This window comes from Hypanus sabinus, chromosome 13, assembly GCF_030144855.1.
Source record: "Hypanus sabinus isolate sHypSab1 chromosome 13, sHypSab1.hap1, whole genome shotgun sequence".
Lineage (NCBI taxonomy): Eukaryota > Metazoa > Chordata > Chondrichthyes > Myliobatiformes > Dasyatidae > Hypanus > Hypanus sabinus.
In genome coordinates this window covers 70,818,158-70,842,392 of record NC_082718.1, presented here as the reverse complement: position 1 = coordinate 70,842,392, position 24,235 = coordinate 70,818,158, and the positions used below count along the sequence as shown (strand labels likewise).

At 44.0% G+C, this 24,235-nt stretch overlaps 1 protein-coding gene across 2 annotated transcripts in view; it reads right to left on the bottom strand.

Moving 5' to 3' along the window:
- Positions 1-24,235, bottom strand: part of lrrc74b (leucine rich repeat containing 74B) — a 161,858-nt gene that overhangs the window by 78,077 nt on the left and 59,546 nt on the right. For both annotated transcript variants that reach the window (XM_059987867.1, XM_059987866.1), the window contains exon 5: positions 554-760. In XM_059987867.1, the coding sequence (XP_059843850.1) occupies positions 554-760 (207 nt within the window). The remainder of the gene's footprint in view (positions 1-553; positions 761-24,235) is intronic.

The following is a 24,235-nucleotide window of genomic DNA, read 5'->3' as shown; positions in this document are numbered from 1 at the left end:
TGCTGCCTTGGTTCTACCACATTGAATTGCCTTCAAGACCAAAGGGAAGATACAGACTATTATTTGTGATGATCATTTGCCAGAAAAAGTGTGGTTAACAAAGTATGTAGTTGTTTTCCATATTACGTTAGCCACCAGCCAGAAGTTGCTGAGGCTCACCAACACTATCTTAAGCCAGCTAAATATGGTTTTTAGTTTTGTGTTTTAGATTCTGTGCTTTTGCTTGTTTTTTTTTGTTGCCATTGGCGCAATTTGATTTTTGTTTTGCAGAGGTGGGGTTGATGTATTTTGAAAAGGTCCATGGTTCTTTGTTTCGTGGCTGTCTATGGGGAAGATGGATCTCAGACTTGTATACTGCATACATACTTTGATAATATACTTTGAATCTTTGAACAAAAAGTTGTAAACTTGAACTCAATCTCAGTCAGAGATTGCAGTAGAAATGTAGAGCTGTAGTTCTTTTGCTTATTCTGGAAAACATTTCTAATCCATCGCTTTTGATCCAAGACGACTTGAAAGTAAAGATAGGGAGGCATATGCAGTACAGCCATACCTTGAGTATTGCTGATCCTATTGTGGCTCAAGTTTAAGATTTGCAATTTGAGTGGGCTGCTTATAGCTTCAGCCAGGTATTGGGCAGCATGATCATCAAAACAGTTTCCAGAAAGAACAATCTTTATCAAAACTGTATTCTCCATCAGCATGGTGCTGATTGCTTTGGCTCCCTCAATTCCCAGTTGGTTATCGGACAAGTCAATATCTACATAATAGTAAGAAAGGCATTTTCTAATTAGTTTTAGTTTTCTGAACAAAGATAACATAAGAACTATTACAATCATGAGAAAATCTGCAGATGCTGGAAATCCAAAGCAATACACAAAAAATGCTGGAGGAACTCAGCACGCCAAACAGCATCTATGGAAATGAGTAAACAGTTGAAATTTACAGCCCAAAACGTTGACTATTTACTCTTTTCCATAGATGCTGCCTGGCCTGTTGAGCTCCTCCAGCATTTTTTGTGTGTTGCATAAGAATTAGCAATAGTCTTTCAACATTAAGAAGTATAAGTTCCAATGCATTGAATGATATCTTTAATAAGCAAAACTTTATGAATTGTGTATTTTAGAAGCTCAGATTTGGACTCACCTAAAGATATCTCTGTAGGAGAATGCCTCAATTAAAGTCACTAGAGAGCATCATGGAACCAAAATCCAGGCTAATGTCTCCACTTCAGATTTATTAATCACATTATACATTGAAAAATACAGTGAAATGTATCATTCACATTAAGAACGTATACACCCAAGGACATGCTGGAAGCACACATTCTAGCACCAGCATAGCAGACTCATTATTTAATTGATTATGAATCTGTTATAACATTTGTACCTTTCCTAATTGTCTTAAGTGAAATGACAGATTGGCATTGGATTTGTTACGATTGGTAATCATTTGGAATTTCATTAACTAAAATTTAAGGTTATAAGATATGGAAGCATATGAAAATATTTAATATGAATTATAAATTAGCTGAGTTTCAGGTGATATAGGCCAGGGATAATGGGCAGGTACTTAAATTGCCCAAATATGACTAGTGATATTCTAATAAAATGTTTCTTTTAAAGCCATAACTACTCAATGAATTTAATAACAAATCAGATTACAGGATAAAAAATCATATATCCAGGCCTGATGATCAAACAAAAATAACACATTCTCCCCTTAACAGTGTGCGTTCCCTCTAGGTGCTCCAATTTCATCCTACATTTGGAGTATTGTGTACAGTTCTGGTCACTGAACAATAGGAAAGATATCAACAGAATAAAGAGAGTACAGAGAAGATTTACTAGAATATTACCTGGGTTTCAGCACCAAAGTTACAGAGAAAGGTTGAACTAGTTAGGTCTTTATTCTTTGGAGCATAGAAGGTTGAGGGGGGACTTGATAGAGGTATTTAAAATTATGAGGGGGATAGATAGAGTTGACGTGGATAGGCTTTTTCCATTGAGAGTTAGGGGAGATTCAAACAGGAGGACATGAGTTGAGAGTTTAGGGGTAACACGAGGAAGAACTCCTTTACTCAGTGAGTGGTAGCTGTGTGGAATGAGCTTCCAGTAGAAGTGGTAGAGACAGGTTCGATATTGTCATTTTTTAAAAAATTGGATAGGTACATGGACAGGAAAGGAATGGATGGTTATGGGCTGAGTGCAGGTCGGTGGGACGAGGTGAGAGTAAGCATTCCGCATGGACTAGAAGGGCTGAGATGGCCTGTTTCTGTGCTGTAATTGTTATATTCCAATTGTTATATATGGTTACATTCCAAGGATGTATGAATTACCATTAGTAAGTTCTGGGCATGCTCTTTTGGCACCAGAAACATTGTGGCACTTAGTCATAGAGTCAAAGAAAAATACAGAACAGAAACTGGCTATTTAGCCCATCTGAACCATGCCAAAACACTTAAATTGTCTATTCTCAATGACCTGCACCTGGATCATAGCCCTCCATACCCGTACCATCCATGTACCTATCCATACATATCATAAACATTGAAATCAAGCTCACACTCACCATTTGTGCTGGCAGTTTGTTCAACACTCCCATGACCCTCTGAGTGAAGAAATTTACTCTCATGTTCTCCTTAAACCTTTCACTCATAATCCATGACTTCACTCAAGACTTTGAATTATAAAGGGTAATGTGCCAAAAGCTTTCCTTACAACCCTCTATACTTGTGCTGCCACTTAAAGTGAATTATGGACTTGTATTCCCAGATCCCTTTGTTCTATCACACTCCTTAGTGCCCTACCATTTACTGTCCTGGTTGCTTTTAGCAAAGTGCAAAACCTTGCACTTGTCAGCATTAAATTCCATCTGCCATTTTTCAGTCCACTTTTCCAGCTGGTCCAGATCCTGTTGCAAACTCTGATAGTCTACCTTGCTTGCCGCTACACCCTTAATCTTGGTGTCATCTGCCAATCTGTTGATTCAGTCAACCTCATTATCATCCAGATCATTGATATAGATAAGAAATCGACCCAGCACCCATCCCTGTGGCACTTCACTTGTCACAGACCTCCTCTTGGAGAAGCAACCATCTACTGGCTTTTCCCACAAAGCCAATGTCTAATCCATTTTACTACTATAGCACTCTCAGTACCAGTGACAGTGGTGTTAACTGTTCAGGCTAACAAAATGGCTTCTCTGTATTGTTATAATGAAATGGCTTCTCTGTAATGCTGTAATGGGTTTCTGTGTCTGGTATGTTTGAGTTATGGCTACCGATAAGGGGAGAAATAACCAACGGAGAATTGCAATGCTATCTTGTATGTCTAAGCTGAGCAGGAGTTTGTGGTCTTTTTCGGGAGGTGAGCGAGGAGGACAGACGTGTGAGGAGCAGGCAATGGTTCCAGAGCGACAGATACTCTACGTTGGCAGTTCTGACAGTGGCTGAAGGCTCAGAAAGTCATTGTGGATGGAACCGGATGCGTGAGCTCCAATGTATGTGCACAAACTGATAAACTTATTTACTCTGGCACCTTTAGATTATCTGTTTCTACCAACCCATCACTAAGAGATAACTATAAAGTTGCAATTATTTACTTACTTTTGGGTGTATTGTCTGGTATTTGTATTGCGAGCATGTATTGGGGGGCATTACTCTGTATTTACACCAAAGTATTGCACTATTGGCGGGGCGACGGTGGTTCACCCTAGGCAAACGGGGGTCAGCTGGTCGCATAGAGGCTACACTACTCATTTTGAATGCTAAGCAACTGAATCTTCTTGACCAACCTCCCATTTGGGAACTTGTCAAATGCCTTGTAACATGTAACAACCTCCTCTGTCTTACTTTCAACAACTATCCTGACAACTTCCTCAAAAACCTCTATAACAGTGGTTAGACATGACCAACCATGTACAAAGCCATGCTGACTATCCCTAATCAGTCCATGTCAATCAAAATACTCATAAATCCAATAAATACCTTCCAATAAAATTCCCACTACTGATGTCAAGCTCACTGGCCTATAATTTCCTGGTATATTTTTGAGCCTTTTTTAATCAGCAGAACATTAGCTATCTTTCAGTCCTCTGCTACCTCACCTGTCACTAAGGATAATATAAATCTCTCTGCCAGAACCCCTGCAACTTCTTCACGCCTCCAACAGGGTCTGAGGAAACACCTTGTCAGGCCCTGGGGATTTATCCACCCTAAGTTACCTCAAGATAGCAAATATTTCCTCCTCTGTAACATACATAAAATGCTGGAGGAACTCAGCAAGGCCAGCAGCATCTATGGATAAGAGTAAAGAGTTGACTTTTTGGGCCGAGACCTTTCACCAAGAGTACTCTCTGCTGCTTTTCCTTACTTCATTAGACTCTGCATCCGTCTCCCAAGTGAATACAAATGCAAAAAATCCATTTAAGATCTCCCCATCTCTTTTAGCTCCATGCATAGATTGCCATTCTGATCTCCAGAGGACCTATTTTGTGCCTTCCAATCCTTTTGCTGTTAACATAGCTGGCTTCGCTTTGTCTACTAGGGCAACCTCATGCTTTCTTTTAGCCCACCTGATTTCTTTCTTACGTGTTCTCTTGTACTTCTTATACTCCATAAGCACCTCATTTGTTCCTACCTGTCTATACCTACTATGCACTGCACTTTTTCTCTTAGCCAGGGCCTCAGTATCTGTTGAAAACCAAGGTTCCCTACACTTGTTATCCTGACAGACACATACAAGCTTTGTGCTCTCAAAATCTCACTTTTGAAGGTCTCTTACTTGTCAAGTACACCTTTGCCAGGAAACAGCCTGTCTCAAATCCACACTTGCCAGATCCTTTCTGATACCATCTATATTTGCCTTTCTCCAATTTAGAATTTCAACCCATGGACCAGACCAATCTTTTACCATATTTACTTTGAAACTAATGGCATTATAATCACTAGATGCAAAGTGTTCCCCTAGACAAAATTCAGTTACCAGCCCTGTCTCATTCCTCAATAGCAGATCAAGTGTCACACACTCTCTGTGATGAAGGAAACTTTCCTTCTTGTAGTTTATTTTTTATTGAAGTTCATCAAACAAACATTTCCATAAGATGTATTTCAGACATTATACATATATATCATATAATCTTATATATCACAAAATCTCCACAATGTATTTATCTGGGGTATACACTTATAGAAAAGAGTGGAAAGAAAAAACAAGCAAAAGGAAAGAACTATGTACAAGTAAGGAGTGATCTTTTTTTTAACAACAGATTCATTGATTTGTGAGAATAAAATCAGGCCTATGAGGCATTATGTAGTTAAACCATTTTTCCCAGTATGAATCAAATTGTTCCAGCTTATGATTAACAGATGCTGGTATCTTCTCCATTTTGTAAATGTCCATTGTAATTTCCATCCATGTATTTAAAGTTGGGCTCTCCTGTGATAACCGTTTGGTAGTAAGAGTCTTTTTACCACCCACCAACAGTATATTGATTAAATATTTATCTCTTTTCAACCATTCTTGAGGTATATATCCAAAATATATGATCTTACTCTCTAAGGGTATTTCACATTTAAAGATGTCTTGTCGGGCATTGTGTATCCCCTTCCAATAGTTTTTGATAACAGGGCAGTCCCAAAAAAATATGATTATGATTTGCATTTTGATTTCCACAATTTCTCCAGCAAACAGGGAGGTTACTATCATAATGGGATTTCTGAGAGGGTGTAATAAAATATCTTATCAAGTTTTTCCATCCAAACACCCTCCATTTCTGTGAATTGGTACATTTCCATTGATACCTCCATATTGTTGTCCATTCTTCCTCAAGATATAATTATCCCTCCTTCCTTCTCCCATTTTGTTTTAATGTATGAAGTCGAATGTGTTTTAAGATTTGACAACCCCTTATACATGCTTGAAATGATTCTACTACCATTATCTGAATTATATGCTTTTCTAAAGAGCTCTATCAAGCATGTATTTGCCTTGGTTACATTTTAAGTATCTTATTAACATATTGTCGCATCTGTAAATACTGATAAAAATCTTGTTTTTCTAATAAATATTTCTCTTTAAGCATTTCAAAACTGAACAGTGTTCCTTCTTTCATTATGTTGCAAAGAACTGTTATTCATTTAGCTGTCCAGTCCTTAAATCTAGCATCCAATTTATTTGGTGTAAAATCAGAGCCATATGCACACCATTTAAGAATAGCAATATCTCCCTCTAGATTATATTCTTTTATAGTAGTTTTCCATATTTTAAGAGTTAATTTCACCCATGGGTTATCAATAGTATTTATGTACCTTTGCAGGTTGTTATCAGCCAAAATTGCTTGTATGGGGATGGGAAGTACCCGCTCCTCAATGTTTTTCCATTGAGTGTCATATGATGGGTTGTACCAACATATCACAGCTCTCAACTGTGCTGCAAAATAATAATCTATAAGAGAAGGCAAGCCCCATCCTCCCCTTTTCCTTTGCTAATTGCAAAGTTTTGAGATGAACTCTAGGCCTTTTACCCTGCCAAATATACCTTGATAGCATCTTGTTCCATTCATTGAATTGATTTTGATTAATCTCTATTGGTAGGGTCTGAAAGAGATATAACAGTCTGGGCAGTATATTCATATTAATAGACTCAATCCTTGAACTGAGACCGAAAAAAGGAATCAGGCTCCATTTTGCAACAATTTCCTTAATTTTTTTTTAACAATAAACTCTATCCCATTTAGTCCTTTTACAGTATGAGAGTCCCTGTCAATATGTGGAAAGTTAAAATCACCTACCAAATTTCTTGCAATAGTCTGAGATCTCTCTACAAATATATTCCTCTAAATCCCACGGACTGTTGGGTTGTCTATAATATAGCCACAATACAGCCTTATTCTTCAGTTCCACCCCATAAATGCTCACTAGATGAGTTCTCCAGTCAGTCCTGACCAAGCACTGTTGTGACATTTTCCCTGACTAGTAATACCACCTCTCAAAACAGCAGAATCCTGAAATATTGACCTGCCCTTCCTATAATCAAGTCCCACTAATGGCTACAATATCATAATTCCATGTGCTGATCCAAGCCTTGGGCTCATCTGTCTTTCCTTCATACTTCTAGCATTGAAATGTATGGGGCTCAGGACATTAGTCCTTCTATGCTCAGAACTCAGAGGGAAAAGAGGAGAGCAGTAGTGATAGGGGATTCGATAACTAAGAGGTTCTGTGGGAGAGATTGAGAATCCCGGATGGATTGCCTCCCTGGTACCAGGATCCGCGATACCTCGGATTGAGTTCTCAGTATTCTCAGGAGGGAGGGGAGCAGCCAGATTTTGTGGTCCATGTAGGGACCAATGACATGGATAGGAAGGAGGAAGAGATCCTGCAAAGAGAGTTTGGGGAGTTAGGTGCAAAGTTGAAAGACAGGACCTCCAGGGTTGCAATCTCAGATCATGCACGTGCTAGTGAGGCTAGAAATAGGATGATAATGCAACTGAATACGTGGCTAAGGAGATGGTGCAGGAGGGAGGGCTTCATGTTTCTGGATAATTGGGCTCTGTTCCAGGGAAGGTGGGACCTATTCTGACGGGGCAGTTTGTACCTGAACTGGAAGGTAACATCCTTGCGGGTAGATTTGCTAGTGCTGCTCCAGGGGGTTTAAACTAGATTTGCAGTTGAGTGTTAGAGCAGATAGTGCGGTGGAGGAGGATAAAGGTCACGCAAGGACTGAATGTATAGACAGAAATCAAAGGTTTGTACATGATAGAAATGTTCTGAGGTGCATCTATTTCAATCCATCAGTATTGTAGATAAGGCAAATGAGTTTAGAGCATGGATTGGCATTTGGGATTACGATTAGTGAGACTTGGTTACAGGAGGGTCAGGACTGGCAGCTTCATGCTCCGGGGTTCCGTTGTTTCAGACATGATAGAGGAGGAGGGATGAAAGGGGGAAGAGTGGCATTGCTAGTCAGGGAAAATATCACAGCTGTGCATAGACAGGACAGCCAGGAGGACATATGGGTGGAGCCGAGGAACAGGAAAGGTATAACCACACTAATAGGGTTTATTATAGACCGCCCAAAAGAGAGAATTGGAGAAGCAAACCTGTAGAAAGATAGCAGACCGATGTAAGAAACAGGAAGATGTAATAGTAGGGGATTTTAACTTTACACATATTGACTGGGACCCCCCCACACTGTGAAAGGGCTAGATGGCTTGGAGCTTGTCAAATGTGTTCAGGAAAGTTTTCTAATTCAATATACTGGTACCTACGAGAGAGGATGCAATACTTGATCTCCTATTAGGGAACAAGACAGGTCATCAGGTGATAGAAGTATGTGTAGGCTACCACTTTGGGTCCAGTGACCATAATGTCATTAGTTTCAAATTAATTATGGATAAGGACAGGCCTGGTCCTCGAGTCGAGGTTCTAAATTGGAGAAGGGCCAATTTTGTGGAAATGAGAAAGGATCTAGGAGGAGTGGATTGGGATAAGTTGTTTTCTGGCAAGGATGCATTCAGTAAATGGAAGGCCTTCAAAGGCAAAATTTTCAGAGTGTAGAGTTTGCATGTTCCTGCCAGGATTAAAGGCAAAGTTAACAGGCATAGGGAACCTTGGTTTTCAAGGGATATTGGCAATCTGGTTAGGAAAAAGAAAGAGGTGTATAGTAGGTATAGGCAACAAGGAACAAATGAGGTACTTGAAGAGTATAGAAAATTTAAGAAAATACTAAAGCAGGAAATCACAAAGGCAAAAAGAAGACATGAGGTTGCTTTGGCAGATAATGTGAAGGTAAACCTGAAAGGTTTCTTCAAGTATATTACGAGTAAAAAGATAATAAGGGACAAAATTGGTCTCCTAGAAGATCAGAGTGGTCGTCTATTGTGGAGCCTCACGAGATGGGGGAGATCTTAAACAGTTCTTTTGCATCAGTATTTACTCAGGAAAAAGGCATAGCGTATATGTATACATATATGCGTGTGTGTGTGTGTGTGTGTGTGTGTGTGTGTAAATATATATATAAGTAACCATTGTATACACTAGTGAGGCTTAAGAGACTAGTAGACAGGTATATGGAGGAATTTAAGGTGGGGGTTTTATGGGAGGCAGGGTTTGAGGGTTGGCACAACATTGTGGGCTGAAGGGCCTTTAATGTGCTGTACTATTCTATGTTCTATGTCCTATATGGAAGGAAAGGAAACAAGCAGTAGTGTCGTGGAACATATAGAGATTAAAGAGGAGGAGGTGCTCGCTGCCTTACAGCGAATAAAGGTAGATAGATGCCCTGGGCCTGACATGATATTTCCTCGGACCTTGAGAGAGACTTGTGTAGAAATATTTAAAATATCCTTAGCCACGGGTGTGATGCCGGAGGATTGGAGGGTATCTCATGTGTTTAAAAAAGGCTCCAAAAGTAAACCAGGTAATTACAGGCCAGTGAGCCTGACATCAGTAGTAGATAACTTATTGGAAGGTGTTCTGAGAGATTGGAGAGTTTTTCGAGGAGGTTACCAAGAAAGTAGATGAAGGAAAGGCTGTGGATATTGTCTACATGGACTTTAGTAAGGCCTTTAACAAGGTCCCACATGGGAGGTTAGTTCAGAAGGTTCAGACACTAGGTATCCATGGAGAGGTTGTAAACTGGATTCAAAATTGGCTGTGTGGGAGAAGACAGAGAGTGGTAGTGGATGATTGCTTCTCAGACTGGAGGCCTGTGACTAGCAGTGTGCCTCAGGGATCTTTGCTGAGACCATTGTTCTTTGTTGTCTATATCAATGATCTGGATGATGATGTGGTAAATTGGATCAGCAATTTTGCTGATGACACTAAGATTGGAGGTGTTGTGGACAGCGAGGAAGGCTTTCAAAGCTTGTAGAAGGATCTGGACCAACTAGAAAAAATGGGCCAGAAAATGGCAGTTGGAATTTAATGCAGACAAGTGTGAGGTGTTGCACTTTGGAAGGACAAGTCAAGGTAGGACATACACAGTAAATGGTGGATCTAGGAGTTTAGATACATAATTTCCTGCAAGTGGCATCACAGGTAGACAGGGTTGTAAAGAAGGCTTTTGGCATCCTGGCATTCGTAAATAAAAGTATTAAATATAGGAGTTGGGATGTTATGGTGAGGGTGTATAAGACATTGGTGAGGCCAAATTTGGAGTATTATGTACAGTTCTGGTCACCGAACTATAGGAAGGATATCAGTAAGATTGAAAGAGTGCAGAGAAGATTTACTAGGATGTTGCCAGGTCTTCAGAAGTTGAGTTACAAGGAAAGATTGAACAGGTTAGGACTTTATGCCTTGGAGAACAGAAGAATGAGGGGGGATTTGATAGAGGTTTGCAAAATTATGAGGGGTAAATGTGAGTAGGTTCTTTCCACTTAGATTAGGAGAGATAAATAAGAGAGGACATGACTTTAGGGTGAAATGGGAAAGGTTTAGGGGGAACTTCACTCAGAGAGTGGTATGAGTGTGGAATGAGCTGCCATCTGACGTGGTAAATGCAGGCTCACTCTTAAGTTTTAAGAATAAATTGGATAGATACATGGATGGGAGAGGTCTGGAGGGTTATGGACTGGGTGCAGGTCAATGGGACAAGCAGAATAGAGTTTTGGCACTGACTTGAAGGGCCAAATGGCCTGTTTTCTGTGCTGTAGTGTTCTATGATTCTAACCTCCTTTCTGTTCCCCTAATTAATGAATCCCCTATCACCACAGTTCACCTCTTCTCCACCTAGCTTCCCTACCAAGTCACGAAGTCAGAATCCTGACTGCTGTAACTTTTCTTTGTTAAGTCATCCACCAACAGTAACCAAAGTGATATAGTTGTTGTTGAGGGGGATGGCCACAGGAGTACATTGCACTGTCAGTTTAATCCCTTTTCCCTGCTACTCTCTCCCGTGTCCTTCACCATTGGAGTAACTACCTTTTTATATGTCCTATCTAACACGCCCTCTGACTCCTGAATGATCCAGCTGCAGCTGGATGCACTTCTCACAGGTGAAGTCGTCAGGGATTCTAAAGGTCTCCCTGCCTTCCCACATCCTGCAAGAGGAGCATTCAACTATCCTGCCTGGCATTCCTGCTGTTCTAGCTGTGAAAATGTAAAGAAGGAAACAATAAATAAACTGGAAAAAAAATCTACCTAGGCTTTTTTGCCTTCTCTCACTCAAGCCTTGAAGAGCTAAAGCCTCAATACCCCCACTCGAGCACTGTCCACTCTAACAATGGCTGCTCCATTTGCTCCTGCTTTAAACCATAAGACATAGGCCATTCAGCCCATTGAGTCTGTTCCACCATTCCATAATGGCTGATCCCAGATCCCACTCAACCCTATTATACACCTGCCATCTTGCTACATCCTTTGATGCCCGGACCGATCATGAAAAGATCAATTTCTACTATAAATATCCCTAAGGACTTGAATTCCACCACAGCCTGTGACATAGCATTCCACAAATTCACTACTCTCTGGCTAAAAAAATTCCTCCTTACTTCTGTTCTAAAAGGTCACCCCTCAATTTGGAAGCGGAGCCCTCTAGTTCTGGATAACCCCACCATACGAAACATCCATTCCACATCCACATTATCTGGTCCTTCAGATAAGTGCCAACATTGCATTTGCCTTCTTTACCACAGACTCAACCTGTAAATTAACTTTCTGGGAGTCTTGCACGAGGACTTATAAGTTCCTCTGCACCTCTGATGTTTGAACCTTCTCCCCATTTATATAAAAGTCTGCACTATTATTCCTTTTACCAAAATACATTATCATACATTTCCCATGGCTCCAAAGGTAGTCATAGCGGAAGGGTGGTGGTGGGGATGAGTTCCCAGTGCTAAACAAATGCTCTTCATGGCGTGCGTCTCAAACAGTCTCTGACAACCAAGTCCAACTCCTGGCCTTCATAGTTCTTATGCCCGGCAGAGATGTTCTCACTGACAGGAGAAGGGGCAATGGCAGGCCACTGGCACCTTAAAACCAGTTGCTCTGGGCAGATGGGGCTCGCTAACCACGGATGGTAGCTCATCCAGGAGAGGCAAAACTCTGATTTCAAACCTCCGCTGCCTTGTGGCTATACCTGCTCACGGGAAAGGCTTTGGGAGAAAACCCTGAAGAAAAATCCAGAGCCGGAGTCTCTAAGGCAGCTGACTGCTGTACCTGGCACCGCACAGCAACTCCTGCTATGCTGCTGGCACCAAACTGTATCGATTTTCGTCATTCCTTTGGACCTGTCATCAGCATGGGGGTAGGCAACAGATGGATCTTCATATCAACTCTGCTCTGACTTGCGCCCTGGAGAGGCCACTCCCCAGTGACTGACTGCCAGAGGCACAGTATCCATGGTCGACCACGACTAACAGAGGCCACACACACACTTCCCAACACTTTCCATCTGCCACTGTTTTGCCCATTCTTCCAATTTGTCTAAGTCCTGCTGGATTCGCTTTGCTTCTGCATCACAACCCATCCCTCCACCTATCTTCATATCATCCACAAACTTTGCCACAAAGCCATCAATTCTATTATCCAAATTACAGACAAACAATTTGAAAGTAGCAGTCCCAATACTGACCCCTGAGGAACACTACTAGTCACTGGCAGCCAACTAGAAAAGGCCCCATTTATTCCCACTCGCTGCCTCCTGCCTGGTGGCCATTCCTTTATCCATGCCAGTATGTTTCCTGTAACGCCATAGGATTTTATCTTGTTAAGTGGCCTCATGTTATCAAATGCCTTCTGAAAATCCAAGTAAATGACATCCACTACTTTTCCTTTGTCCATCCTGCTTGTCACTTCCTTGAAGAACTGTAACAGATTTGTCAGGCAAGATTTCCCTTTACAGAAACAAAGTGGACTTTGACTTATTTTATCATTAGTCTCCAAGTATCCCAAAGCCTCATCCTTAATAATAGACTCCAAAACTTTCCCAAGCGCTGTTAGGCTAATTAACCTATAATTTTCATTCTTTTGCCTTCCCCCCTTCTTAAAGAGTGGAGTGACATCTGCAATCTTCCAGTCCTCTGGGATCATGCCAGAATCAAGTGATTTTTTTTTTAAAGATCATGACCAATGCATCTGTTATCTCTTTAGCAGCCTCTCTCAGGACTCTGAGATGAAGTCCATCTGGTCCATGTGACTGACCCACCTTAAGACCTTTCAGTTCGCCTCGCATTTTTTTCCATTATAACTGCAATGGCACTCACACTTGCTCCCTGACACTCATGGACCTTTGGCACACTGCTAGTGTCTTCAACATCTGCCATTAAGTTCATCCGCCATTTCTTTGTCCCTCACCAACATTATTTTCCAGTGGTCCAATATCAACTCTCACCTCCCTTTTACTCTTTATATAACTGGGAAAAAACCCTTGGTATCCTGCTTTATTTTATTGGCTAGTTCGTCCTCATATTTAATCTTTTCCCTTCTTATTGCTTTTACAGTCACCTTTTGTTGGATTCTAAAAGCTTCCCAATCATCCAACTTCCCACTCACTTTGCTACTTTATATGCCCTTCCCTTGGCTTTTATGGAATCCTTAACTTCCCTTGTCAGCCATGGTTGCCTACACCTACCATTTCAGAACAACTTCTTCTGTGTGACATATCTATCATGCGCCTTATGAACTATTCCCAGAAATTTCAGCCATCTCTGCTCTGCTGTCATCCCTGCCAGAATCCTCCTCCAATGCACCCAGGCAAGCTCAACTCTCAAGCCTCTGTAATTCCCTTTATTCCATTACAATACTGATACATGTGTCTTATGCTTATCCCTCTCAAATTGTGGTATGAATTCAATCATATTATGATCACTGCCTCCTGGGGGTTCCTTGACATTAAGTTCCCTAATAAGATCTTGGTTATTACACAACACCCAATCTAAGATAGCCTTTCCCCTAGTAGGCTCAAGCACAAGCTGCTCTAAAAAAGCTAACTCATAGGCATTCAACAAATTCCCTCTCTTGCAATTTGACACCAATCTGATTTTCCCAATCCCTTTGCATATTGAAGTCCCCCATTACAATTGTGTCATTACCGTTATTACATGCCTTTACCAGCTCCCTTTGCAATCTCAACCCCACATTTTGGCTACATTTGGAGGCCTATACATGATTCCCATAATGGTTTTTTTAACCCTTGCAGTTTCTTAACTCCACCCACAAAGATTCAACATTCTCTGACCATATGTCACCTTTTACTAAAGATGTAATTCCATTTTTTACCAATAAAGCCACATCATTGCCTGTGCCCTCCTGCCTGTCCTTTGATGTTAGGCTGCCAACTATGGCCTTTTTTAAGCCACAAATCAGTGATGCCCACAATGTCATATTGGCTAATCTCTAATTGTGCCACGAGTCTGTCCACCTTACCCCGAATGCTACACACAGCACTGTCAGTCCTGCTTTCTTTGCCCTTCTGAATTTTGCCTCTGTGGTACAATTTAACTCTGCTCTGTCTACATTTGTACCCAGTCATTGGCTTATCCTTCCTTACATTCATGTTACATGTATCATCTACTTGTAAACCTGCTGGCTCATCCTCATTTCTATCATACTGGATCCCAACCCCCTGTCGTATTAGTTTACACTACTCCCAACAGCTCTAGTATACCTGCCCACTAGTTATTTTAATTTGTTCTTGCCAACCAATCCTGACTGCAGACTGGCCGCTTCTCAAAACACCAAACTGCCGCAAATTGATGCCTTGTGTACTCAATCGGCAAGTCTGAGTGAGCTTTATCTTTCCATGCTTCGGATCGCTGATTGGCCACTGCTCAAAAACATGTGAATGGCCCTCAGCACATATTGGGACTGTGCTGGTCACTGCACAAATGATACATTTTATTGCATATTTTGATGTTTCAATGTAAGGTAATCTTAAAGATTTTAAACAGTTAGTTGAGAACATTAAATGATTGGGAACTACTGATACAATAAGCAAATTGGCAAAATCGAGGAAAAGGATTTCACTGTGGTAAATATGATGTCATTCATCTTGGGCTTATGAACTAACTGTAGTAGAATTCCAATAATCATGGTAGTTTGGCATCTAGTTCACTGATTGGTAATGGTGACTGAATTTGCTTATTCTGGTCCAGTCTGCCATTGTTTGTGCAGCTAAGTATGAGGCCTATTGCTGATTGCTGTTTACTTTTACATGTCATCTTTATTTTTTAACTCTAAAATATTCCTGCCACATTTCCTGCTCCCTTTAAGCTCACCAAGCTCTGCTTCCTGCACTTGTTTCCAATTTACTGAGTTATGTTTCCTGTGCTCCATTTCAAAGGGCTCCACAGAGTGGATGTGGAGAGGACATTTCCTATGGTGGGGGAGTCCAAGACCAGAGGATACAGTCTCAGAACAGAGGATGTCAATTTAGGACGGCTATGAGGAGGAATTTCTTTATACCCTAAGACCATAAGATAGAGGAGCACAATAAGGCCATTTGGCCCATCAAGTCTGCTCCAACATTTCATCGTGGCTGATTCAATTTTCCTCTCAGCCCCAATCTTCTACCAACTCCCCATATCCCTTCATGCACTGACCAATCAAGTATCTATCATAAAAATTCACATAAATCACATAAAGACATAAAGCACATACCACACTGCCTGTGGTAAAGAATTCCACAGATTCACCACTCTCAGGTGAAAATAATTTTCTCCTCATTTCTGTTCTAATTCTCTCTATTCTCTATTCTGAGGCTGTGTCCTATGGTCTTAGATTCTCCCACCATAGGAAACATCTTCTCCACATCCACTCTATCAAGGCCTTTCACCATTCAATTGGTTTCAGAGAAGTCACCCATTATTCTTCTGAATTCTAGTGAATACAGGCCCAGAGCCATCAAATGCTTTTCATATGACAAGCCATTCAATCCTGGAATCATCTTTGTGACTTTCCTTTGAACCTGCTCCAATTTCAGCACGCTCTTAGTGAGGTGTGAGGTTTCAACATTATATTGTTGCATTTATATTCTAGTCCTCTTCAGACAAATGCGAACATTGCATTTGCCCTCCTCACCATAGGCTCAACCTGCATGAGGACTCCTAAGTCCCTTTGTGTCCCAGATTTTTGTATTTTATCTCCATTTAGTGAATACTTCAGTATACACTATGGAAAAGGATCTTGGTGATTGTAGTGATGACTTGCATCAGACTGAAAAGCTTGAGCATGTAGTTCTTAAGGAAGAGGATGTGCTGGAGCTTTTGGAAAGCATCAAGTTGGATAAGTCACTGGAACCGGATGAGATGTACCCCAGGCTACTGTGGGAGGCAAGGGAGGAGATTGATGAGCCTCTGGCAATGACCTTTGCATCATCAATGGGGAAGGCAGAGGTTTTGGAGGATTGGAGGGTTGCAGATATTGTTCCTTTATTCAAGAAATGGAGTACAGATAGCCAAAGGAAATGTAGACCAGTAAGTCTTACCTCAGTGGTTGGTATGTTGATGGAGAAGAGCCTGAAAGGCAGTTTTCATGAACATTTGGAGAGGTATAATATGATTAGGAGAAGTCACCATGGCTTTGTCAAGGGCAGGTCATGCCTTATGAGCCTGATTGAATTTTTTGAGGATATGACTAAACACATTGATAAAGGAAGAGCAGCAGATGTAGTGTGTATGGATTTTAGCAAGGTACCCCATGCAAGGCTTATGCAGAAAGTAAGGAGGTATGGGATCCAAGGGGACATTGGTTTGTGGATCCAGAACTGGGCTTGCCCACAGAAGGCAAAGAGTGGTTATAGATGAGCCATATTCTGCATGGAGGTCTGTCACCAGTGGTGTGCCTCAGGGATCTGTTCTGGGACCCTTACTTTTTGTGATTTTTATAAATGACCTGGATGAGGAAATGGAGGGATGGTATAGTAAGTTTGCTGATGACACAAAGGTTGGAGGTGTTGTGGATAGTGTGGAGGGATGTCAGAGGTTACAGTGGGACATTGATACTGGGCTGAGAAGTGGCAGATGGAGTTCAACCCAGATAAGTGTGAAGTGGTTCATTTTGGTAGGTCAAATATGATGGCAGAATATAATATTAATGGTAAGGCTCTTGGTAGTGTGGAGGTTCAGCGAGATCTTGGGGTCCGAGTCCATAGGACGCTCAAAGCAGCTGCACAGGTTGACTCTATGGTTAAGAAGGCATAGAGTGTATTGGCCTTCAATCATGGAATCGAATTTAGGAGCCAAGAGGCAATGTTGCAGCTATATAGGACTTTGGTCAGACCCCACTTGGAGTACTGTGCTCAGTGCTTCACTCCAGGAAGGATTTGGAAGCCGTAGAAAGGGTGCAGAGGAGATTTTCAAGGAGGTTGCCTGGATTGGGCAGCATGCCTTATGAGAATAGGTTGAGTGAACTCGGCCTTTTTTCCTTGGAGCGATGGAGGATGAGATGAGTATAAGATGATGAGAGGCATTGATTGTGTGGATAGTCAGAGGCTCTTTCCCAGGGCTGAAATGGTTGCCACAAGAGGACACAGGTGTAAGGTGCTGGGGAGTAGGTACAGAGGAGATGTCAGGGGTAAGTTTTTTACTCAGAGAGTGGTGAGTGCGTGGAATGGGCTGCCGAGAACAGTGGTGGAGGTGGGTACGATAAGGTCTTTAAAGAGACTTTTGGATAGGCACATGGAGCTTAGAAAAACTGAGTGCTATGGGCAAGCCTAGTAATTTCTAAGGTGGGGAGATGTTCAGTACAACTTCGTGGGCTGAAGGGCCTGTATTGTGCAAACACGAGGAAATCAGCAGATGCTGGAAATTCAAGCAACACACACAAAATGCTGGTGGATCGCAGCAGGCCAGGCAGCATTTATAGGGAGAAGCACTGTTGATATTTCGGGCTGAGGCCCTTTGTCAGGACTAACTGAAAGGAAAGATAGTAAGAGATTTGAAAGTAAGAGGGGGGAAGGAGAAATGTGAAATGATAGGAGAAGACCGGAGGGGGTGGGGTAAAGCTGAGAGCTGTAAGGGCAATTGGCAAAAGGGATACAGAGCTGGAGAAGGGAAAGGATCATGGGACGGGAGGCCTAGGGAGAAAGAAAGGGGGAGGGGAGCACCAGAGGGAGATGGAGAACAGGCAGAGTGATGGGCAGAAAGAGAGAAATAAAAGGGGGGGGGAACTAAATATATCAGGGATGGGGTAAGAAGAGGAGGAGGGGCATTAAAGGAAGTTAGAGAAGTCAATGTTCATGCCATCAGGTTGGAGGCTACTCAACCGGTATATAAGGTGTTGTTCCTCCAACCTAAGTGTGGCTTCATCTTGACCAGTAGAGGAGGCCATGGGTAGACATATCATAATGGGAATGGGGCGTGGAATTAAAATGTGTGGCCACTGGGAGATCTTGCTTTCTCTGGTGGACAGAGTGTAGGTGTTCAGCGAAACGGTCTCACCAATATATAAACGGCCACACTGGGAGCACTGGACGCAGTATACCACACCAGCTGACTCACAGCTGAAGTGTCGCCTCACCTGGAAGGACTGTCTGGGGCCTTGAATGGTGGTGAGGGAGGAAGTGTAAGGGCAGGTGTAGCATTTGTTCCGCTTACAAGGGTAAGTGCCAGGAGGGAGATCGGTGGGAAGGGATGGGGGGGGATGAAAGACATGCTTGGTAGTGGGATCCCGTTGGAGGTGGTGGAAATTGTGGAAAATTATACATTGGACCCGGAGGCTGGTGGGGTGCTAGGTGAGGACAAGGGCAACTCTATCCTGAGTGGGGTGGTGAGTGGATGGGGTGAGGGCAGATGTGCGAGAAACAGGAGAGATGCGTTTGAGAGCAGAGTTGATGGTGAAAGAAGGGAAGCCCCTTTGTTTAAAAAAGGAAGACATCTCGTTCATCCTGGAATGAAAAGCCTCATTCTGGGTCCAACATATAATTTTCCATAACTTCCGCCACCTCCAACGGAATCCCACTATCAAGCATGTCTTTCCCTCCCCCCCCCCTTTCTGCTTTCCACAGGGTTCACTCCCTACATGACTCTCTTGTCCACTGGTCCCACCAATCTCCCTCCTGACACTTATCCTTGTAAGCAGAACAAGCTACACCTGCCCTTACACTTCCTCCCTCAACACCATTCAGGGTGACACTTCACCTGTGAGTTGGCTGGTGTGGTATACTGCATCTGGTGCTCCCGGTGTGGCCTTTTATATATTAGTGAGACCTGACGCAGACTGGGAGACCGACTTTCCTTTCAGTTAGTCCTGACGAAGGGTCTCAGCCTGAACCATCAACAGTGCTTCTCCCTATAAATGCTGCATTCCACCAGCATTTTGTGTGTGTGGCCTGTATTGTGCTGTAGGTTTTCTATGTTTCTATTTGGAAAATAGTCAAACCTTTCATTTCCTCTCCCAAAATGCATGACCCATATACCTCATGAATCTGTATTCCATCTACCATTTCTTTTCCCATTCTTCAATTTAGCCTCTCTACTTCCTCAAAACTACCTGCCCCTCTACCTATCTTCATACCGTCTGCATACTTTCCAACAAAGCCATGAATTCCATCATCCAAATCATTGACATAGAAATTATAAAGAATTGGTCCCAACACCACTAGTCATCAGCAAACAGCCAGAAAATGCTCCCTTTAATCAGCCACTGCTTTATCAATGTTAAAATCTCTCCTGTAATTCTATGGGCTTGTAGCTTGTTAAGCAGCCTCATGTACAGCACCTTGTCAAAGGCCTTCTGAAAATCCAAGTACACATCAATCTAATCTCCTTTTTCTATCCTGCTTGGTATTTCTTCAAAGAATTCAAACAGATTTGTCAGGCAAGATTTTCCCTTGAAGAAACCATAAGACAGATGAGCAGGATTGGGCCTTTTGGCCCATTGAGTCTGCTCCGCCATTCAGTCATGGTTGATCCTATTGTCCCTTCCTCAGCTCACTCCCCACTCCCCATAACCTTTGATGCTGTGTCCAATCAAGAATACCCCCAATGACCTGGCCTCCACAGCTATCTATAGTAATAAATTCCACAAATTTACCACGCTCTGTCTAAAGAAATTCCTCCGTATCTCTGTTTTAAATGGGCACTCCTCTATCCTGAGGCTGTGCCTTCTTGTCCTAGAATCCCCCACCATCTACTCTACATTTACTCTGTCCAGACCTTTCAACATTTGAAAGTTTTCAATGAGATCCTCCACTTGTCCTTCTAAATTCCAGTGTGTACAGTCCTGGAGCAATCAGACGTTCCTCGTATGATAACCCTTTCATTCTCGGAATGATCCTTGTGAATCTTCTCTGAACCCTCTCCAATGCCAGCGCATCTTTTCTTAGATGAGGAGCCCAAAACTGTTCATAATACTCAAGGTGAGGCCTCACCAGTGCCTTATAAAGCCTAAGCATCACATCACTGCCCTTGTATTCTAGACCTCTTGAAATGAATGCTGACATCGCATTTTCTTTCCTCACCACTGACTTTACCTGCAAGTAAGGTGTTCTGCACAAAGACTCCCAAGTCCCTTTGTATCTCAGAGTTTTGGATTATCTCTCCATTTAGAAAATAGTCTGCACATTTATTTCTACTACCAAAATGCATAACCATGCATTTTCCAACACTGTATTTCATTGCCATTCTTGCCCATTCTCCAAATCTCTCTAAGTCCTTGTTTAGCCTACCTGTTTCTTCAACACTACATACCCTCCACCAATCTTTATATCATCTGCAAACTTGGCAACAAAGCCATTATTATATCATCTAATTTATTGATACACAACATAAAAAAGAAGCAATCCCAACAACGGCCCCTGCAGAACACACTAGTCACTGGCAGCCAACCAGAAAAGGCTCCTTTAATTCCCACTCACTGCCTCCTACTAATCAGCCAATGCTCTAAACATGCCAGTAACTTTCCTGTAATAGCATGGGCTCTTAACTTGGTAAGCAGCCTCATATGTGGCACCTTGATATTCCCTTAAGGAAACCATGCTGACTTTGTCCAATCTTGCCCTGTATCACTCCATAACCTCATCCTTAACAACTGAGTCCAACATGTTCTCAACCACTACAGTCAGGCCAACTGGTCTATAATTTCTTTTCTTCTGCCTTCCTCCTTTCTTAAAAAATGGAGTGACATTTCCAATTTTCCAGTCCTCTGGCACCATCCCAGAGTCTAATGATTTTTGAAAGATTGCAGTGATGTGTTACACACAGCGCTGAAATAACGACATGCAGTTGGTAAGTCGTTTGGAGACTAGTTTATTCAAACTTCGTGGCGCTGGCAATTTAAATCCCTAGCGCCCACCCTCTCCGAGCGGAAATGACGTCAGAGGTGCATTACCAAAGTCTTCCCCCATGTGCTGACTATTTGTGAGTCGGTTCGCCTGTGCAGATAGTGGGTCGCCACAACCCCCCCCACCCCCAGAACTGGCGATACACCCCCCAATGTCCACAGTCTGGATCAGCCTCTGTTTGGGTGGTCTGCCTCTGTGCAGCGGTGCCCGAATATCGACCAGCTGTGCCAAGTTCACATGGGCTGGTTTGAGTCCATCCACCGTGAAAACCTCCTCTCTTCCCACAATATCCAGAACGTATGTGGAATCGTTGTTGTTGATCACCTTGAATGGCCCCTTGTACGGCCGCTGTAGCGGTGCCCAGTGTCCGCCCCTTCATACAAACACAAACTTGCAGCTCTGCAGGTCTTTGGGTACATGGGTCGGGGTCCATCCGTGCTCTGAAGTTGGTATGGGGGCCAGGTTGCCGAGCCTTTCACGTAGCCTGTCCAGGACTACTGCAGGTTCTTCCTCTTGCCCCCTTGGTAGCTGGTATGAACTCTCCCGGGACGGCCAAGGGTGCGCCGTACACCAACTCGGCCGACGAGGTGTGCAGATCCTCTTTGGGCGCTGTACAAATTCCAAGCAGGACCCAGGGAAGCTCATCCACCCAGTTAGGTCCTCTCAGGTGGGCCATGAGAGCTGACTTCAAGTGACAGTGGAAGCATTCCACTAGTCCGTTCGACTGTGGGTGGTAGGCAGTTGTGTGGTGCAGCTGCATTCCCAACAGGCTGGCCACAGCTGACCACAGGCTGGAGGTGAACTGGTCGCCTCTGTCGGAGGTAATGTGGGCCGGTACCCCGAAGTGTACTACCCAGGTTGCGATCAGTGCTCGAGCACAGGAACCGGCAGATGTGTCGGTGAACGGGACCGCCTCTGGCCACCTCGTGAACCGGTCTACCGTAGTTAGGAGGTACTGCGCTCCTCGGGACACAGGTAGGGGGCCCACGATATCCACATGAATGTGGTCGAACCTCCAGTGGGTGTGTTTGAACTGCTGTGGCAGGGCTTCAGTGTGCCACTGCACCTTGGCTGTTTGGCATTGCGTGCATGTTCTGGCGCATTCACTGACCTGCTTGTGAAGTCTGTGCCACGCGAAGTTGCTGGAGACCAGCCGGACAGTTGTCCTGATAGATTGGTGTGCCAAACCATGTATGGAGTTGAAAACCCGCCACCTCCAGGCTGCCGAGACAATGGGGCGAAGTTGGCCCGTAGCCACGTCGCACAGGAGGGTCCTATCACCTGGGCCTATGAGAAAGACCTGCAACTGCAAACCCGAGACTGCGGTCCTGTAGCTGGGCATCTCGTCGTCTGCCTGCTGCGCCTCTGCCAGTGCTGCATAGTTCACCCCCAGGGACAGGGCCTGGACAGCTGGTCTGGAGAGTGCGTCCGCCACAACGTTGTCCTTTCCTGAGACATGCTTCCATCGTGTACTCGGAGATGTAGGACAGATGTCGCTGCTGGCAAGCCGACCAGGGATTGGACACCTTCGTGAACACGAAGGTCAACGGTTTGTGGTCCGTGAACGCGGTGAACAGCTTGCCTTCTAGAAGTACCTGAAATGCCAGATTGCCAGATACAGTGCCAACAGCTCCCGGTTGAAAGCTCTGTACTTGAGTTCGGGTGGTCGTAGGTGCTTGCTGAAGAACGCCAGGGGTTGCCAGCGCCCTTCGATGAGCTGTTCCAGCACCCCACCAACTGCTGTGTCTGATGTGTCCACCATGAGGGCGATCGGAACTTCCGTTCTGGGGTGCACCAGCATCGCGGCATCTGCCAAGACTTCCTTGGCTTTAACGAAAGCGGCTGCAGCCTCCTTGTCCCAAGTAATGTCCTTGCCTTTACCCAACGTCAGGGTGTACAAAGGGCGCTGAGGGGAGGAAACGGTGGTAGAAGTTCACCATACCAATGAACTCCTGCAGGCCTTTGACCGTGTTGGGCCGGGCAGAGGTGTTGCCCCGTCTTTGGTATTCCTGTGGCCCAGGAAGTCGATGGTATTGAGACTGAACTGGCATTTGGCCAGGTTGATCGTGAGGCCGAAATCACTCAGGCGGGAGTACAGCTGGCGGAGGTAGGACAGATGCTCCTGACGACAACTGCTGACTATAAGGATGTCATCCAAATAGATGAACGCAAAGTCCAGGTTGCGTCCCACCGCGTCCATTAGCTGCTGGAACATCTGTGTGGCATTCTTCAGGCCGAATGGCATTCGGAGGAACTCGAACAGTGCTGTTTTGGGGATGTCTTCAGGGTGCACCAGTATTTGATGGTATCCCCGGATGAGGTCTACTTTGGAAAAGATTCTTGCCCCGTGCAGGTTTGCTGCAAAGTCCTGTATGTGTGGCACGGGGTAGCGGTCTGGAGTGGTAGCCTCATTCAGTCTGCGGTAGTCGCCGCATGGTCTCCGACCCCCGGCTGCTTTGGGCACCATGTGCAGGGGGGAGGCCCATGGGCTGTCGGACCTCCGTACGATCCCCAATTCCTCCATCCTCTTGAACTCCTCCTTCGCCAGGCAGAGCTTTTCCGCGGGGGAGTCTTCATGCGCGGGCATGGAGGGGTGGTTCCTGGGTCGGAATGTGTTGTTGTACCCCGTGTCTGGGCATGGCTGCCATGAACTGCGGTGCCAGAATCGATGGAAAGTCCACCAGGATTCTGGCAAATTCGTTGTCCAACAGCGTGATGGAGTCCAGGTGTGGGGCTGGCAACTTGGCTTCACCCAGGGAGAACGTCTGGAAAGTCTCGGCATGTATCAGTCTTTTCCCTTGCAAGTCAACCAGCAGGCTGTGAGCTCGCAAGAAGTCCACCCCCAGGAGCGGTTGGGTCAGGGGTGTGAAATCCCACGTGATCCTGCTGGTGCCGAACTACAGCTGCACTGTGCGGGTGCCGTAGGTCTGTATCGTGCTGCCATTTGTGGCCCCCCGGGTGGGTCCTGGCTTCCCGTTGTGGATGTCGTACCCTGTCGGGGGCAAAAC